Source organism: Bos indicus x Bos taurus, chromosome 2 (assembly GCF_003369695.1).
Source record: "Bos indicus x Bos taurus breed Angus x Brahman F1 hybrid chromosome 2, Bos_hybrid_MaternalHap_v2.0, whole genome shotgun sequence".
NCBI classification, from domain to species: domain Eukaryota; kingdom Metazoa; phylum Chordata; class Mammalia; order Artiodactyla; family Bovidae; genus Bos; species Bos indicus x Bos taurus.
The window spans coordinates 132,240,923-132,260,679 of NC_040077.1; the positions used below are offsets into that span (position 1 = coordinate 132,240,923).

A 19,757-nucleotide genomic window follows, 5' to 3' on the forward strand; every position below is an offset into this window, starting at 1 on the left:
CTCTGCTTTTCAATATGCTATCTAGGTTGGTCATAATTTTCCTTCCAAGGAATAAGCGTCTTTTAATATCATGGCTGCAATCACCATCTGCGGTGATTTTGGAGCCCAAAAAATAAAGTCTGACACTGTTTCCACTGTTTCCCCATCTATTTGCCATGAAGTGATGGGACCAGATGCCATGATCTTCATTTTCTGAGTGTTGAGCTTTAAGCCAACTTTTTCACTCTCCTCTTTCACTTTCATCAAGAGGCTTTTTAGTTCGTCTTCACTTTCTGCCATAAGGGTGGTGTCATCTGCATATCTGAGATTATAGATATTTCTCCCAGCAATCTTGATTTCAGCTTGTACTTCTTCCAGTCTGTTTCTCATGATGTACTCTGCATATAAGTTAGATAAACAGGGTGACAAGATACAGCCTTGACGTACTCCTTTTCCTATTCGGAACCAGTCTGTTGTTCCATGTCCAGTTCTAATTGTTGCTTCCTGACCTGCATATAGGTTTCTCACGAGGCAGGTCAGGTGGTCTGGTATTCCCATCTCTTTAAGAATTTTACACAGTTTATGTGATCCACACAGTCAACGGCTTTGGCATAGTCAATAAAACAGAAATAGATGTTTTACTGGAACTCTCTTGCTTTTTCCATGATCCAGCAGATGTTGGCAATTTGATCTCTGGTTCCTCTGCCTTTTCTAAAACCAGCTTGAACATCTGAAAATTCACAGTTCACGTATTGCTGAAGCCTGGCTTGGAGAATTTTGAGCATTACTTTACTAGCATGTGAGATGAGTGCAATTGTGCGGTAGTTTGAGCATTCTTTGGCATTGCCTTTCTTTGGGATTGGAATGAAAACTGACCTTTTCCAGTCCTGTATCCACGCTGAGTTTTCCAAGTTTGCTGGCATATTGAGTGCAGCACTTTCACAGCATCATCTTTCAGGATTTGAAATAGCTCAACTGCAATTCCATCACCTCCACTAGCTTTGTTAGTGATGCTGTCTAAGGTCCACTTGACTTCACATTCCAGGATGTCTGGCTCTAGGTGAGTGATTACACCGTCGTGATTATCTGAGTCGTGAAGATCTTTTTTGTACAGTTCTTCTGTGTATTCTTGCCACCTCTTCTTAATATCTTCTGCTACTGTTAGGTCCATACTATTTCTGTCCTTGATCGAGCCCATCTTTGCATGAAATGTTCCCTTGGTATCTCTAATTTTCTTGAAGAGATCTCTAGTCTTGCCCATTCTGTTGTTTTCTTCTATTTCTTTGCATTGATCGCTGAAGGCTTTCTTATCTCTTCTTGCTATTCTTTGGAACTCTGCATTCAGATGCTTATATCTTTCCTTTTCTCCTTTGCTTTTCGCTTCTCTTCTTTTCACAGCTATTTGTAAGGCCTCCCCAGACAGCCATTTTGCTTTTTTGCATTTCTTTTCCATGGAAATGGTCTTGATCCCTGTCTCCTGTACAAAGTCACGAACCTCAGTCCATAGTTCATCAGGCACTCTATCTATCAGATATAGTCCCTTAAATCTATTTCTCATTTCCACTATAGCCATAAGGGATTTGATTAAGGTCATACCTGAATGGTCTAGTGGTTTTCTCTACTTTCTTCAATTTACGTCTGAATTTGGCAATAAGGAGTTCATGATCCGAGCCACAAGATCCCAGTCCTGTTTTTGCTGACTGTATAGTTTTCCATCTATGGCTGCAAAGAATACAATCAATCTGATTTCGGTGTTGACCATCTGGTGATGTCCATGTGTACAGTCTTCTCTTGTGTAGTTGGAAGAGGGTGACCAGTGTGTTGTTTTGGCAAAACTCTATTAGCCTTTGGCCTGCTCCATTCCATGCCCCAAGGCCAAATTTGCCTATTACTCCAGGTGTTTCTTGACTTCCTACTTTTGCATTCCAGTCCCCTATAATGAAAAGGACATCTTTTCTGGGTGTGAGTTCTAAAATGTCTTGTAGGTCTTCATAGAGCCGTTCAACTTCAGCTTCTTCAGCATTACTGGTTGGGGCATAGACTTGGATTATTGTGATACTGAATCGTTTGCCTTGGAAATGAACAGAGATAATTCTGTCGTTTTTGAGATTGCATCCAAGTACTGCATTTTGGACTCTTTGGTTGACCATGATGGCTACTCCTTTCTTCTAAGGGATTCCTGCCCGAAGTAACACATATAACGATCATCTGAGTTAAATTCACCCATTCCAGTCCATTTTAGTTTGCTGATTCCTAGAATGTCGACTTTCAGTCTTGCCATCTCCTGTTGGACCACTTCCAATTTGCCTTGTTCATGGACCTAACATTCCAGGTTCCTATGCAATATTGCTCTTTACAGCATTGGACCTTGCGTCTACACAGTCACATCCACAACTGTGTATTGTTTTTGCTTTGGCTCCATCCCTTCATTCTTTCTGGTGTTACTTCTCCACTGATCTCCCGTAGCTTATGGAGTACCTATTGACCTGGGGACTTCCTCTTTCAGTGTCCTATCATTTTGCCTTTTCATACTGTTCATGGGGTTCTCAAGGCAAGAATACTGAAGTGGTTTGCCATTCCCTTCTCCAGTGGACCACATTCTGTCAAACCTCTCCACCGTGACCCTCCAGTCTTGGATGGCCCCACGAGCATGGCTTAGTTTCAGTGAGTTAGACAAGGCTGTGGTCTAGTGTGATTAGATTGACTAGTTTTCTGTGAGTATGGTTTCAGTGTGTCTGCCCTCTAATACCCTCTTGCAACACCTACTGTCTGACTTGGGTTTCTCTTACCTTGGACGTGGGGTGTCTCGTCACGGCTGGTCCAGCAAAGCGCAGCCGCTGCTCCTTACCTTGGATGAGGGGTTTCTCCTCACCGCCGCCCCTCCTGACCTTGAACATGGAGTAGCTCCTCTCAGCCCTCCTGCACCTGTGTAGCCACTGCTCCTTGGATGTGGAGATATTAAAAAAAAAAAAAAACTAGATCAAATTTCTAGAGAGAAACAAATACACTGAGAAGACAGACTAGAGAGGATTAATGCAGATTAGACAATGTAAAAGCAAAGATTATCTATTTATTCTGTTCATTTTAAGCAGCGAAGGTGCAGATGAAGATGATGGTGGGGGGAGTCACCGTAGCTCACATTTGTTGGTTTCTGGCTACTGACGGAGCTCTGTCCCCATATCACCTCATTTAATTCCCACAAGTCTATGAAGCAGGTGCTATGGTAACCAAGCTGGACCCTATGGTGCTTTCCCAGGACAGACCTGCCCTCACTTGAGTCTTCCACCTACCTCTCACCTATGAAAAAAAATGTTAACCTCCTAGGTCTTCCCCCAGTTCCAATGAATGCATTTAATCAGAAAAGTAAGAAAAATGCAAAGCCAAAAGAAAACAGTCAAGCAGGACAAAAATAATAATAGTTCAGCCATTAAGCAAACTCGAGGACCTTTAGTTCCTCCTTAAGGGCTGTTCTGAGCCAATCGTATGAACTTTTCACAGACTTCACCACATGGAAGAAGTCAACTGTATGTAAGCTGTCACAAGCACATAGACCCCAGATGGCTGGAACCAGAAGGTTGACGATATTGACCCCTTAGTTCTCTTATCACCAACCAATCATAAGAATGCCCACAGGCTGACCACACACCCCCAAACCCCTTCCCCTCAGCCTGTCTTTAAAGCCTTCCCTGAAAGCCACCATGGGAATTCAGGCCTTTTGAGAAAGAGTTGGACACGACTGAGCGACTGAACTGAACTGAACTAAGCATTAGCTGTCTGGACTGCTTGCTTGGTGCCCTGCAATAAACAATGCTCTTTACTTCACCATGACTTGAAGTCAATAGACTGGCTTTTCTGGGCAAGTGGACTCAAGTTTGGTTCTGTAACATTCTCACCACCCTGTTTCACACGTGAGAAAATGGAAGACATGGAGCTGAGCAGCTTTCTCCCGGGAAGCATCTGGAACGCCGGCCTCTTTGTCTCCATGTGATGCTACATAACCTGTGTGCGGTCCCCATGACGGCATTCTCTCTGCGGGTGTGTTGCACGCAGCGTGTTGTGTGCATGTGGTCTCTAAAGCCCACAGCCATCAGAGGAGAGAGGGACGGTTGCCTCCACATTGTCCACGTTCTGCACATGAGGAAAGCAAGGCTCTTGAGGTCAAATGACTTTCCCAGGGTCCCAAGATGGTAGGAGAAGAAGCTAGAGTTTGAATGTGTTCCCTTTGAACTGTGCCCTGGGACCTATAGGAATGTCTGGGACAGCAGATTTTGAAGACTTTTTGCAGCGTCTATCAAGTCTTTTCTCCCACTAGGGCAAAGACCTCTGGAATCAGCAGAAGTCCTGGCCACTTTTGCTTCTGCCTGATTGAGACCAACTCAGGGGGAAGCTGGGGCTCAGAAGGGTAACCACAGGCCTAGAAGAGTGCACAGGAAGGTCCCACAGTGGTCAGAGCATAAAGGGAAAGAGCATATGGCTACAGAGCACACACGGGGGAGGCATGCCCAAGACTATGCCAGAGAGACTTCATATATTTGCTGCTTAGTATTTTGCATGCAGATTGCTTTTTCATGTATGAGATGATCAGTTAATGACTGAGTCTAGGAATAAAGGAAAATTAGATTTTAAAGAGACAGGGAAGAGGGAGAGGGAGATCACCCAGCCTTGACCTGACTTTTTTTTGGGTAGACCAGTTAGCTGGCAGCAAAGAGGTCAGCCTGTGCTCTATGCTCTTGAACAGCCATCTGACAGGCACCAAAAAAGCTCAGTTTCTGCTCTTGTGGACTCTCCGGCAAACCTTAGGGGTTACGGGTAGAGCGTTTGCAGCAGACTACCCATTTGTAATGTCAAGCATGTCTTGCCATCAGCACCTCCACCCTAGTTGGGCTGGGTCCACGTCATTTGCCTCATTAGGAGTCCCATTTTAAACTGGGGCAGACCTTCTGCAGGGTAAGTTGTCAACACATGTCAATTGCCTTCAAATTGTAGGTGTGCTTTGACTCAGCAAGCCCACTTCAGGAGTACACCCTATAGAAACGATTCTAGGCAGGGACGAGATTTCATCTCAAAGAGTTTTTTCACTGTCCTGCTGTGTGGTCTAGAATAGTATGATATTGGAAATAACCCATATTCTCAACAATAGGGGATTCTTTAAATGAATGGCATACAAGGCTACCTTTCAAAATGTTTCTGCCGGAGATGACTTAACAACATAGAAATATGTTTAAGTTATTTTAGTAAATGAAAAGACAGACTGCAATATACTACCTGTAATCTTTACCTAATTTGGTCAGGAAAAAGTGTGAAAGGATATATATACAGAGAGTAATAGAATCAGGATAACATTGACACAAAATGTTAATGATGGAAACAACTTAAGCACCCATCAATGGATGAGTGCGTAAAGAAGATTCCATTTGTGTGTGTGTGTGTGTGTGTGTGTGTGTGTGTGTGTACAGACATGTTAAAATAGAGAGTAAAATGGTGGTTACAGAAAGTGGGGTCGGGGGGGGGGGGCTAGGATAAGTATTGTATAAGTGTACGAACTTGCAACAAGTAGTAAATAAGTCCTAGACAGTACAGTGAATATAGACAACAATGTTGTGTCATAATCACCAAACTTGCCTAGAGACTAGATCTTAATTATTCCAACCACAAAGAGAAATTGTAATTATGTGATGTGATAGAAATTCTAGTTATTGCTGCACTAACACAAGGTCATGATATATAAATGTATCACATCAATATATTGTACACTTAAATTTACACAATGTTATATGTCAATTTCATTGAAAAAATTAATGGTGATGAATGGATTCACAAATGATTTTAAATTGCTTCTAGTTGTTCAAGTTCTCCAAATCCTCTATGCCAAACATGCAATCAAAAACATTTTTTAAAGATATTGAAAACAGAAATAATAAAACTCCGCATTGCCAGAAAAGAGGAAACACAAAGAGCATGGGTGACCTCCAGCAGAGCGGAAGCTGGGAGGGCGGGGGCGAGCTCGGCAGGCAGGGGCCATCTGATATAAGGGGCTGCTGGCTCACAAGGGACTTCCAGTCGCTGCCTCCACTGCTCTGTGCTGCGGTCATGGGCCTCTCCCTGCTCTGCGCACTGCTGGTCTTTGCTGGTAAGTGGGGACACCACCCACAGCCGGGAAGGCGGGGAGGGAAGCTGGGATGCCCTGTATCTCTTTCCTAAACTGAGCTGCTGTGCTGATCGTCACTGCCCCGGTACCAGTCCCCCACTATTCGGCCCCCTGCAAGGAGTCGTCAGTGGCTCAATCCCCTGGAACAGTGGCTTCAGTCAGAGAGCTGTGGGTGGCCAAGCTATGTGGCAGGCAAAGGTGGGAAACTAGAAGTTCAGAAACTGGGCTCCAGCTGAACTGACGTCTGTGGTACTTCGGACACAAACTACAGAAATGGATCTGCTCTCCTGTGTCCCTCTGACTAGATAATAGTAATTTCTTACATATGCACACCTCTCCACACTTTTAGGGGACTTTCCTGGTGGCTTAGTCAGTAAAGAATCCGCCTGCAATGCAAGAGACTGAAGTTTGATCCCTGGGTTGGCAAGATCCCCTGGAGAAGAAAATGGCAATCCACTCCAGTATCCTTGCCTGGGAAATCCCATGGACAGCAGAGCCTAGCAAGCTAGAGTCCATGAGGTCGAAAGAGTTGAACACGACTTAGTGATAAACCACTACATTTTTAGAACCCTTTCTGCTCCCTTGACCCTGGGGGTTCTGTTGTCCATTGGGAAATGGTGAAGTTTCCACCTGATCTTTAACAGATCAAATGTTGCAAATCTGGTTGCTAGTAAACTGGAGTTTTTACTTGTTGATCCATCTCAGAATATGTGATATGAGAAAGGATTTGCACTTCATTTTTTAATGTGCTTTATGTTGTTTTGGGGACTCCCAAATTCCCTAGAGGAACACATCAGCAGGGTTACAGTGAAAACCATTAGGAAAACTGCAATCAAGCTGCACAAATTCATCTCTCAGATGCAAAGAGGCAATATGGTGTAGAGATGAAATACACAGATGAACCTGCATTCAGATGCTGGCCCATCAGCTTCCGGTGGTATGACCTTGGCCAATTCCCCCTACCCCTCTATATCCTCATCTGTAAAGTGGGTACAATAATACCTCTTCATTGGGTTGTTAGAAGGAGTCTAATGAAATATACACAAAACCTTAGCAAGTGTAAGTAACAGTTAGCGAGAAGTAACTTCACACAAAGTGCATGCATGAGTTAGTAGTGACATGGCCCCTGCCACTGTCACTAACCCTTGGGAGAAGGGGCTCCATCCTCCTAAGCAACAGCTGAGGATGGAAAAAGCAACCAAGGCAGGAATCACTGTTAAGCTAAGTCAGTGTCCTGAAGCCCTCTTGACCACAATTTGAGCTCCTCGATTCCCAAGGACTGGGTTGACCTCACTGTAAAACTGTGAGAAATAAGACCACTGAAAGCACCCTGAATCAAAGCTGAATTTGTTTGCTAGGCGAGGAACAGCTGCAGAACTCAGGTGTGAATTAGTGTGGCTACTTCTAAGCTGGAATAGAAAGGTCTAAACTTGGGGTGCACAAGCGGATGGAGGCTCAGCAAAAAGGTGAGATTCTGAATTCAGATCCCTGGCTGGCCTATTGGGTGCACATTAACTCTCTTGGCCGTGGGCTGTTTCTGGGGCCTTATCACCAAATCTGGGGTTCCAAGGGGCCTGGGGCCATTCCTCAGCACAGTCAAAATTAGTAAGGTTTCTCTTTAACATCTGTAGAGCTAGAGCCACCATGGCAGACGAGAGTGGCAATGTGGACTTCCACACACTGGGACACGACCCACCTGCGAGTCCCAGATCTACCAGTCAACATTTAGCTGCAGCCCTGGTGGCTCAGACAGTAAAGCATCTGCCTGAAATGGACCCAGATCCGATCCCGGGGTCGGGAAGATCCCCTGGAGAACAGAATGCTATCCACTCCAGTATTCTTTCCTGGAGCATCCCATGGACAGAGGAGCCTAGCAGGCTACAGTCCATGGGTTGCAAAGAGTCGGGCACCACTGAGTAACTATCACTTTCTTCACAAGGCAAGCACCCTGCTTCTGATGGCACCCCCGGCCCACTGCATGAGTTCATCCCAGCCCCAGCTTTCCCTAGTTTAGGGCTCTCCCCTGCTTATTACTCACTTTATTTGAGAGCTTCATTATAACACCATTTACTTGAGGGTGGGGGGTGAGCTTCCAAAACTAAGGTCACCCGAAGGGGCCTCCCCAGCCCAGTCTGTCTGAGACTCAGGGCTCCATCTGTGTTCTTGGATCATCTCCTGAGGTTGCACACAGGTACATTCCAGTCCCTTTCGCATCTCATCTGTTTCTCCCAAATTCTTCCCTGAACTCACTGGCTTAATATATTTTATTTCTCCTAACTCAATATAATGCATTCCTCTCTCCCAATAAAATGTATTTCCTTTATGATCAATTCTCACCAGCAGATATTATGACTAAAGTGAAAAATATTCATGAAAAACTGATTTCTAAATCATGCTGCTTCCCAGAAGAGCCATGCATAGTTTTCTCAAGAGGCTTTTTTTAAAAAATGATTTTATTTATTTTATTTTATTTCTGGGAGTGATGGGTCTCTGTTGCTGGGTGAGGTTTCTCTCTAGTAGCCGTGTGTGGGCTTCTCAGCACGGGGGGTTCTCTTGTTGTGGAAGGAAGGTTCTAGGGGGCGTAGGTTTCAGTAACTGCAACACGTGGGCTCTGTAGTTGTGGCTCCCAGGCATGACAGCTGTGGCGCACGGGCTTAGCTGCTCCTCGGCACGTGGGCTCTTCCTGGACCAGGGATTGAACCCGTGTCTCCTGCACTGGCAGGCGGATTCTTTACCACTGAGCCACCAGGGAAGCCCCCACACATACTGTTTAATGTGTGGATTCTCTATGGGCTGTGGTGGGAGTCGGGGGTGGTAGGGGGAGTGTCTTCCAACTATAGACTGTGACCCAGAGACAGAGCAGAACCAGACTGCCCTGGGCTTTATCCTGCTCCTCTGTTTACCAGCTACCATGACCTGGAACAAGTTACTGAGCCTCAGTGTGTTCATCCCTAAAATGGAGATTAAAAACAGCATTTATGGTTCCAATACTGGCTTCTTAGTTTTCATACATATACCATGATGAGAGGAAACTGAATGGGGAGGTGTATGAGATCTCTTTATATGATCTTGGCAACTTTTCTCTACATCAAGAATTAACCAAAATAAAAGGATTAAAAAAAAAAGAGTCTCTCATGGAAAGGAAGAAGTCAGTAGGTCTCCACATGAAAAGATCCCTGGTAATCAGTTACCAACTGTCATTATATTTCCAATAGCCGTAGTGTTTGTGGTTACTTTATTATCCAAGGTCATTGGTTTGGCCCAGGCAGAGCAGAGGTGCCAGGCCTGCAGCCCCCTGGACTCCCCTGAGATTCACGTCCTCTCCTTGTGGCTGGGCTCCTTGGCAGGTGTGGCTCCAGCCGAGGCCGACATACTGGACCTGAACGAGATGGTCAGACAAGTGACGGGGAAGATCCCCATCTTCTTCTATTCATCCTATGGCTGTTACTGCAGAATTGGTGGCCAAGGCCTACCCAGAGATGCCACAGACTGGTAATGCCTCCCAATCATGCTCTGCCTCTCCCCAGGGACCCTCCCTTTTCCCCTCCTGCTTCTTCTCCATCCTTTTATTCATCTGGTGCCATGTGCTGTTGAAGCCTAGCCTGAAGGAGTTTGAGCATTACCTTGCTAGCATGTGAAGCGAGCACAATTGTGCAGTAGTTTGAACATCCTTTGGCATTGCCTTTCCTTGGGATCAGAACGAAACCTGACTTTTTCAGTCCTGTGGCTACTGCTGTTTTCCAAATTTCCCTGGCTTATTGAGTGTAGTACTTTTACAGCATCATCTTTTAGGGTTTGAAAGAGCTCAACTGGAATTCCATCACTTCCAATAGCTTTGTTTCTAGTAAAGCTTCCTAAGGCCTGCTTGACGTCACACAACAGGATGTCTGGCTGTAGGTCAGTGATCACACTGTGGTGGTTATCCAGGTTATTAAGTCCTTTTTTGTATAGTTCTTCTGTGTATTCTTGCCACGTCTTCTTAATCTCTTTCACTTCTGTTAGGTCCATACCATTTCTGTCCTTTATTGTGCCCATCTTTGCATGAAATATTCCCATGGTGTCTCCAATTTTGTTGGCAAGATCTCTAGTCCTTCCCAATGTACTGTTTTCCTCTATTTCTTTGCACTGATCACTGAGGAAGGCTTTCTTATCTCTCCGTGCTCTTCTCTGGAACTCTGCATTGATTTGGAAATATCTTTCCCTTTGTCTTTTGCCTTTCACTTTTCTGCTTTTCTCAGCTATTTCTAAGCTATTCCTATTCCTATTTTACTTTCTTACATATTTTTTTCTTTGGGATGATTTTGGTTACCACCTCCTGTATAATGTTCCAAACCTCAGTCCATAGCTGTTCTTCAAGACACTCTGTCTATCAGATCTAATCCCTTGAATCTATTAATCACCTCCACTGTATAATCACAAGGGATTTGATTTAGGTCTTACCTGAATGGTCTCATGTTTTTCCCTGCTAGGAACTCTGCTGAGCTCCGATCCAGCCCCAGCCTTCTGGAGGGTTCCCCAGACTTTCTGAAGTCTGCCTTGCACCCTCAACCCCAAACTAGTTAGAAGAGCCACAAACACTTCCCATTGCCGTTGAACATTGTTTTTGAAAAAGTCCCACTTCATTTTGCCATGATCTCATTGGTTTTCACAGCAACCCAGGGATCTGCCAGAGGAGGGATGAGAGCCAGCCAGGCCCGAGGCCAGAACCCTCACCCACCACATACAGGCTGTATGATCCTGGGCATGTGGCCTGACCTCCCAGAGCCTCAGTTTCCTCATTTGTTCAATGGGGATAATGCTAGTACCTCTATCCCAGAGCGGCCAAAAGGATTAAGAGAGAATTCCTAGGTAGAGCAGGTGCCTGGTACACAGGAGGGAATCTTCCTCATAGTTCAGATGGTAAACAATCTTCCTGCAATGCTGGAGACCCGGGTTCGATTCCTGGTTCAGGAAGAGCCCCTGGAGAAGGAAATGGCAACCCACTCCAGTATTCTTGCCTGGAGAATCATATGGACAGAGGAGCCTGGCGGGCTACAGTCCATGGGGTCACAAGAGTCAGACACTCCTTAGAGACTAAACCACCACCTGGTACACAGGAAGCACTCGAGAAGTTTTAGCTAGAAAGCAGACTAGACCCTGCAGGCCTTGACTTCCGAGGTGGACACGCAGTTTCTGCTCTGGGGCAGGGGCAACATGAGACTCAAGTCAGCCAAGGACTCACCTACCTCCTGTCCTCTCCTGCCAGGTGCTGCTATGACCACAACTGCTGCTACGGTTACCTGACACCCCACAACTGTGACTACCTCTACGACCACTACGACTACACCTTTTTCCAGGGGAATGTCCAGTGTTGTGAGTGCCTGGGCCTCAGGGTTGGAGTAGGAGGCTGAGCAAAGGAGTTACCGCACACATTGCTTTCGTATGCTGTGTGACAAAGCACAAGCTGCTCAGCCTCTCTGTTTTTCTCATATATCCAGTTCAATATCTGGGCTGTGAAGGAGAGGCAGCAATAGGGGTAGAAGTACGGAGAGGTCCCATAGGGACTTTGACCCCTTTAGGATCTGGAAGGCTGCCAGACCTCAGCTTAGATCCCAGACCCACCACCGACCAGCTGTGTGACCTTGAACACTTTGCTTAACTTCTCTGAACCTCAGGATCCTCCTCTGGAAACTCAGGATAACAGCATTCTACTCCATAAAGTTAATTCAAAAACTAAAATAGGAGGAGACATAAGGTGCCCTGCAGATGCATGCTTGAATAATCACTCCGGCTACCAAGGTTCAGTTCAGTTCAGTCACTCAGTCATGTCTGACTCTTTGTGACCCCATGAACCGCAGCACACCTGGCCTCACTGTCCATCACCAACTCCTGGAGTTTACTCAAACTCAAGTCCATTGAGTAGGTGATGCCATCCAACCATCTCATCCTCTGTCATCCCCTTCTCCTCCTGCCTTCAATCTTTCCCAGCATCAGGGTCTTTTCAATGAGTCAGTTCTACATATCAGGTGGCCACGGTTTGGAGTTTCAGCTTCAGCATCAGTCCTTCCAATGAATATTCAGGACTGATTTCGTTTAGGATGGACTGGTTGGATCTCCTTGCAGTCCAAGTGACTCTCAAGAGTCTTCTCCAACACCACAGTTCAAAAGCATCAAGTCTTCTGTGCTCAGCTTTCTTTATAGTCCAACTCTCACATCCATACATGACCACTGGAAAAACCGTAGCCTTGACTAGATGGACCTTTGTTGGCAAAGTAATGTCTCTGGTTTTCAATATGTTGTCTAGGTTGGTCATAACTTTTATTCCAAGGAGTAAGCATCTTTTAATTTCATGGCTGCAATCACCATCTGCAGTGATTTGGGAGCCCAGAAAAATTAAGTCAGCCACTGTTTCCACTGTTTCCCCATCTATTTCCCATGAAGTGATGGCACTGGATGCCATGATTTTAGTTTTCTGATAGCTGAGCTTTAAGCCAACTTTTTCACTCTCCTCTTTCACCTTCATCAAGAGGCTCTTTAGTTCTCCTTCACTTTCTGCCATAAGGGTGGTACCATCTGCATATCTGAGGTTATTGATAATTCTCCCGGCAATCTTGATTCCAGCTTGTGCTTCCTCCCGCCCAGCGTTTCTCATGATGTACTCTGCATAGAAGTTAAATAAGCAGGGTGACAATATACAGCCTTGACATACTCCTTTTCCCATCTGGAACCAGTCTATTGTTCATGTCCAGTTCTAACTCTTGCTTCCTGACCTGCATATAGGTTTCTCAAGAGGCAGGTCAGGTGGCGTGGCATTCCCATCTCTTTCAGAATTTCCACAGTTTATTATGATCCACGCAATCAAAGTCTTTGTCATAGTCAATAAAGCAGAAATAGATGTTTTTGTGGCATTCTCTTGCTTTTTTGATGATCCAGCAGATGATGGCAATTTGATCGCGGGTTCCTCTGCCTTTTCGAAAACCAGCTTGAACATCTAGAAGTTCACAGTTCATGTATTGCTGAAGCCTGGCTTGGAGAATTTAGAGCATTACTTTACTAGCATGTGAGATGAGTGCAATTGTGTGGTAGTTTGAGCATTCTTTGGCATTGCCTTTGTTTGAGATTGGAATGAAAAGTGACCTTTTCCAGTCCTGGGGCCACTGCTGTGTTTCCCAAATTTGCTGGTATATTGAGGGAAGCACTTTCACAGCATCATCTTTTAGGATTTGAAATAGCTCAACTCTATTTCCATCACCTCCACTAGCTTTGTTCATAGTGATGCTTCCTAAGGCCCATTTGACTTCACATTCCAGGATGTGTGGCTCTGGGTGAGTGATCACACCATCGTGATTATCTGGGTCGTGAACATCTTTTTTGTACAGTTCTTCTGTGTGTTCTTGCCACCTCTTCTTAATATCTTCTGCTTCTGTTAGGTCCCTACCATTTCTGTCCTTTATTGAGCCCATCTTTGCATGAACGGTTCCCTTGGTATCTCTAATTTTCTTGAAGAGGTCTCTAGTCTTTCTCATTCTATTGTTTTCCTCTATTTCTTTGTGTTGATTGCTGAGGAAGGCTTTCTTATCTCTTCTTGCTGTTCTTTGGAACTCTGCATTCAAATGGGTATATCTTTCCTTTTCTTGCCGGGGTCCAGCCCAGGCTGGATCCAGGGATTCCCTCGGGAGGACGGCGTTGGCGAAAAGGATAGAAGTAGAGAAAGAGATAAGGAAAGAATTTTGCAGTTAAGAAAATAGAGGAGAGAAAAGAGGCTGATATTCCTTGGTTTACACAGAAAGCCAACAAAGCCCCAGCACGGGACTTGCTCTGTTCACGTAGGCTGCAGGCACCCTCTCGAATCGCAGAGGGTGCCCCACCTTAGGCACCTTCTCAAGTGGGTCTTAGAAGCCCAGTCAGGAAAATAAATGCAGAGGGCCCCTGCGCTCCAAGGAATATCAGCCTGAAAAGGAAAAGGAAAGAGAATGAATGACACGGGGAGACCAAGCTTCGGTGAGCAAGGCCCACACTTTATTTTCCAAAGTAGTTTTTATACCTTAAGTTGTGCATAGAGGATAATGGCGGGGGAGGGAGGGGGGATGGTGGGTAGAGTCTTGCAAGGTCAGCAGTCCTTGATCCTTATTGAAGCCAGGCTTTCTTTCTGAAAACTTATTATATGCAAAAGCTTTAGGTGATTTACATCATCTTCTGGCCAGGAGGCCTGTTAACATTTTATGACCCTTTCTTCAGAAAACTTTTTTTTCTCTAAAGGTGATTATTCTAAAGTCAGGCGCCACCCTCTGAAAGCATTAGATAAAGTTGCATTCCTATAGGGCAAAAGTGTGGTGGGCTATAACAAGAAAAGAATTAACTCAAGGGTCCAAGGTTACAAACATTAAAACTACTACTTACATTTCTATACACCAACTATATTAATCAATACACTCCCAGGGACACAGTAGGTAAGGGATAGGGAAACTTGGCAGCAAGCATTAGCTCAACAAAGAAATCCTCTACTAGTTCTATTCTAACAATCTTAACTCTCTGAGAAGCTCTGCATTCTTAGACTATCTTAAGCTTCCCGTGCCTCTCGTGGTTGGGAGGCTTTGAATAATCACATGTGTAGCTGCAGGAGTCCGAACAAACCTGTCAGGCAAGCTAGAAAGTCATCAGAGGGGTCTGAATTGAAACACTCCTATTATGCCCAGGAGAATTATTAACTAGAGTTCTAAGTTAATTTTCCTCAGAGAAAGGTGGTTGGGGATAGCCCCCCATTAATGTCAGAAGAATTGGTGAAGGTCGTGAAATAGTAAAACAGAGAGATTCTGGTTTGGGGATAGACGCTCAGGCAGATGGTAGCGGGGGTCGGGGTTGGCCTCGAGCTCTGACTCGCTTTGCCCATCAAAGCTCTCCCGCATGACTTTGTCATGGGTGGGGACTCCCGTGCTGGCTCCCGGCATTTTCTCCTTTGCTTTTTGCTTCTCTTCTTTTCATAGCTATTTGTAAGGCCTCCTCAGACAGCTATTTTGCTTTTTTTTGCATTTCTTTTTCTTGGGAATGGTCTTGATTCCTGCCTCCTGTACAGTGTCACGAATCTCCATCCATAGTTCATCAGGCACTTTGTCTATCAGATCTAGTCCCTTAAATCTATTTCTCACTTTTACTATACAGCCATAAGGGATTTGATTAAGGTCATACCTGAATGGTCTAGTGGTTCTCTCCACTTTCTTCAATTTAAGTCTGAATTTGGCAATAAGAAGTTCATGATCTGAGCCACAGTCAGCTCCCAGTCTTGTTTTTGCTGACTGTATAGAGCTTCTCCATCTTTGGCTGCAAAGAATATAATCAATCTGATTTCAGTGTTGACCATCTGGTGATGTCCATGTGTAAAGTCTTCTCTTGTGTTGTTGGAAGAGGGTTTTGCTGTGACCAGTGTGTTCTCTTGGCAGAACTCTATTAGCCTTTGCCCTGCTTCATTCTGTACTCCAAGGCCAAATTTGCCTGTTACTCCAGGTGTTTCTTGACTTCCTACTTTTGCGTTCCAATCCCTTTAATGAAAAGGACACCTTTTTTCAGTGTTAGTTCTAGAAGGTCTTATAGGTCTTCATAGAACCGTTCAACTTTGGCGTCTTCATTTTTACTGGTTGGGGCATAGACTTGGATTACTGTGATATTGAATGGTTTCCCTTAGAAACGAAGAGAGATCATTCTGTCATTTTTGAGATTGCATCCAAGTACTGCATTTCAGACTCTTTTGTTGACCATGATGGCTACTCCATTTCTTCTAAGGATTCCTGCCCACAGTAGTAGACATAATTGTCATCTGAGTTAAATTCACCCATTCCAGTCCATTTTAGTTCGCTAATTCCTAGAATGTTGACATTCACTCTTGCCATCTCCTGTTTGACCACTTCCAATTTGCCTTGATTCATGGACCTAACATTCCAGGTTCCTATGCAATATTGCTCTTTACAGCATCAAATCTTGCTTCTATCACCAGTCCCATCCACAAATGGGTGTTGTTTTTGCTTTGACTCCATCCCTTCATTCTTTCTGGAGTTATTTCTCCATTGATCTCCAGTAGCATATTGGGCACCTACTGACCTGGGGAGTTCATCTTTCAGTGTCCTATCTTTTTGCCTTTTCATACTGTTCATGGGGTTCTCAAGGCAAGAATACTGAAGTGGTTTTCCATTTCCTTCTCCAGGGACCACATTCTGTCAGACCTCTCCACTGTGACCTGTCCATCTTGGGTGGCCCCACACGGCATGGCTTAGTTTCATTGAGTTACTGAGGTTACTGCTCATTTTTTCATCTTCCCGGGCTCTTAGAGTAGCCCAGAGAGAAGGCAGCACCACTCCGGTGATCATTTTCTTGTTGTTGTTGGTCACTAAGTCACATCTTACTCTTCGCAACCCCATGAAGTGTGACCCGCCCATCACCTCTGTCCATGGGAATTGCCAGGCAAAAATACTGGAGTGTGTTGCCATTTCCTTCCTCAGAGGATTTTCCTGACCCAGTACTTGAACCCATGTGTCCTGCTTGGCAGGCAAATTCTGAGCCACCTGGGAAGCCCGGATCTCCATTTTACTGTCAAGAAAACTGAAACTAGAGTGCACTGTTTGCTCAGGGTCACACAGCTACAAATGAGAAAGCCTGAGCTGTAACCCAGGTCACCAAGCCGCAGGGTCCACGCACGGAGAAAGGCAGCAAGTCCCGGGGCTGGAAGCTGAATGGGATCACCAGCTGTCCCTGTCAACTGAGAACTTAGTGGCAACAACTGAAATGGCCAACATTTATTGACCACTTACTATGTGCTAAAGGCTTTGCCTTCTTATTTTAATCTGAATATGTGTGTGTGTGTGTGTGTGTGTGTGTGTGTGTGTGTGTGTGTATACATATTCTTTTTCAGATTCTTATCCCTTATAGATTATTACAAAATACTGAGCAGAGGTCCCCATGCTAAGCAGTAGGTCCGGCTCTCTTATCCCCATTTGACAGATGGTGAAACTGAAGCACCATGGTCCGTCTTTCCTCAAGGTCTTGGCACATGATGTTCCTTCTGCTAGGAACAATCCGTCTCCTCCACCCTGGCTTTCCAGAGTAGGAGCAACAGCTCACTCTTCTGATCTCAGCTCAAATGGCTTTTGACACTCAGTCAGTCCCATCAGTCACCAGCTCAGAGCCCCTGCCTTGTTCCTTACTTCCGGGTAAGCACAGTTGCACTCACTTCTGTGAAGGGCAGGGAGGCCTGGCATGCTGCCATCCGTGGGGTCACAAAGAGTCAGACAGGACTGAGCCACTGAACAACAATGACCACACGCTTCTCTGACATTTGCCCACCCCTGCCCCGCCCCAGGGGAGTGTGAACTCAGGTGTCCATTCTGTTCTCCTCTCCCTCCTAAGACTCCCGAAGGACAGGTGCTCAGTTGCTTACTGAACGGATGAATGAACGAAGGACCAATGGCACAAAGGGAGGTCACACCCCATGCCCAAGGTCACAGAGCCAGAGTCCAAGGACCCGGGAAGGGCACCAAAGGGTGGATGAGGGCTGAGCTGCCTTCAGCAGCTCCCCTCCAGGGGCGACGACCCACCCTACCACGGGAAGGGGCAGACCGCTTAAGTGCCCTCCTTCACTCCCTCGCAGCCACCAAGGGGAGCTGGTGTGAGCAGCAGCTGTGCGCCTGTGACAAGACGTTGGCCTTCTGCCTACAGCGGAACCTGAACACCTACAAGAATCACCTGCGTCATCTTTCCAGATGCGAGGGCGAGACTCTAGCCTGTCCCCCTTCATCTTGAGCTCTGGGGAAGGCCCCCCAGGACCACTGGCCACAGCCCCGACTCCCGCCTGGAGCCTTTAAAGCACTCCTGGAAGAGGAAGGGGCTTGGCCTCACCCCTAGCTACCACTTGCCTCTTGGACCTTCTGAATCTCCCAGGCTGTCTGTTCCGAGGGTGGATTGAGATCTTAGGAAAAACCAAGGCCAGGGAGCCGACAGGGGGTGTGTGTGTTTGGGGCAAAGCAGTGGGTACTGGGGGAAGGGTCTAGGGGCGGGGCAAGCAGGTTCTCCCTTCATGACCACTCACCAGGCCCCTCCAGGTTCCCCCTGCCCCTAAAACACCATCCAAGCAGCTGCCAGAGTGGCCTCTGTAAAGGGTGATATGGATCTTTCTGTCCATGGGACTCTGCTTCTTCAAACCCCAAGGCCCCGAGTCCTGCTTCCCGCTCCATCCCACCCCTCCAGTCATCACAGGACACATGTGTACTTATGGCTGATTCATGCTGATGTGTGGCAGAAACCAACACAATATTATAAAACAATTATCCTCCAATTATAAAGAAATAAAAAAAAAAACCCACAACCCCAAGGCTCTGCACATCCAGGACGGGGCAGGGGGCTGCAGGCAGGGTGTCTGGGACCCGTTACTACCTGGCACTGTGTCCCTCTCCCTTGGAGCCTTGGGGACCCTTGCAGACTTGGCTAATGCTTGTCTTGGACTCTGGTGCCCAAAGCAGTACCCCGAACCCAGAGGGATTCAGTAAATACTTTTTGAGGCAAGGACTAGACCAAGCTCCCTGGACTCCAGGTCTGCAGGCCATGGGACTTCCGGGCACTCTTTCCTCTCTGACTGCCAGGCATTTGCTCAACCTGGACTTCTGCAGCGATGCTCCGCTGGCCTGCTGTCCCCCAGGTAGCTAAGCCCACCCGAGGCTCCTCAGGGTCCAAGGACCCCTTCCTACAGAAGTCTTCTCCGGCTGATTCCTCTCCAGTTCCAAGGGCTCAGTCCCACCCTCAAGTTCCCGCAGCACTTTACGGGTCTTCACCTTGCCGAGCTCCTGCTTGAGTGGTGTGTGATTGTCTGGGCCGCTCTGAGCAGACTGGAGCTCCGGGAGGGTGGAGTTCGCTTCACTCTCATCTCTGCTTCCTCTGCTCCCCCAGGTGATAGGTGTGCAGTCAATGCTTTGGAATCAAAGAGCCCCCAGAGAAGAGATGGAGGTGGGGGCAGGTGGTGTTCAGGCCCCACCCAGATCCCCTCGTGGCCCAGGTCCCCAACCCAGGGGTCAGCTGCCAAGTGCGCACTTCGGCCTCCTTCTCTTGAGGATTGCCCCCAGGCTGCTGGGTGCCACCCTACCCATCACCCACCTCTCCTCGCCCACCTCTAACCAGTGAATTGGGAGAATGACACTGTGGAGGGCATAACTGCCCTCTCCCCGCCTGATGCAAGGCCATCTGGGTCGTACACGGCGTGCCCCAGGGCTCCTCCTGGGCTCAGCCTAGATGTCTGGATCTGTGCCCTGGCCTGCCCTGTTTTCCTCTTTCTCCTACAGGTTTCTCCTTAAGGCACTTCCTCAATAAATCATTCCCTTGCCCAAGAATTCTCGTCCCAGGCTTGGCAGTTAGGGAATCTGCCTTCATTGGATGAATGGATAGATGGTGAATATATTCTTACAAGAAGTCCCACCTGTCATTCATAAAGGATTAGCTACATGGCCGGGGCACCTGGACCACCCACACCATCTGGGCTGTGACACACTTCGGTGAAAGAGCTGACCGAGTGGTTTTCCTTCTGCGTGAACCTCAGAGAGAGCATAGTAGAGGCTAAGAACTATGGGTGCCAGGTTCAGATTCCAAGGTCTTTATTGGCAGTCCAGTGGCTAGAACT

The 19,757-nt window shown here is 46.6% G+C and overlaps 1 protein-coding gene across 2 annotated transcripts in view; it reads left to right on the forward strand.

Moving 5' to 3' along the window:
• Positions 1 to 19,549, forward strand: part of LOC113879907 (group IID secretory phospholipase A2-like) — a 58,208-nt gene extending 38,659 nt beyond the window's left edge. The window contains exons 1-4 of one of the 2 annotated variants that reach the window (XM_027521744.1): positions 6,017 to 6,109; positions 9,475 to 9,619; positions 11,373 to 11,479; positions 17,742 to 19,549. In XM_027521744.1, coding sequence (XP_027377545.1) covers positions 6,070 to 6,109; positions 9,475 to 9,619; positions 11,373 to 11,479; positions 17,742 to 17,893 — 444 coding nt within the window. In that variant the 5' untranslated portion in view covers positions 6,017 to 6,069 and the 3' untranslated portion in view covers positions 17,894 to 19,549. Of the gene's footprint in view, positions 1 to 6,016; positions 6,110 to 9,474; positions 9,620 to 11,372; positions 11,480 to 17,741 lie in introns of those variants that run through there. The other variant, XM_027521749.1, reaches the window with a different exon arrangement.
• Positions 19,550 to 19,757: the final 208 nt, after the last annotated feature.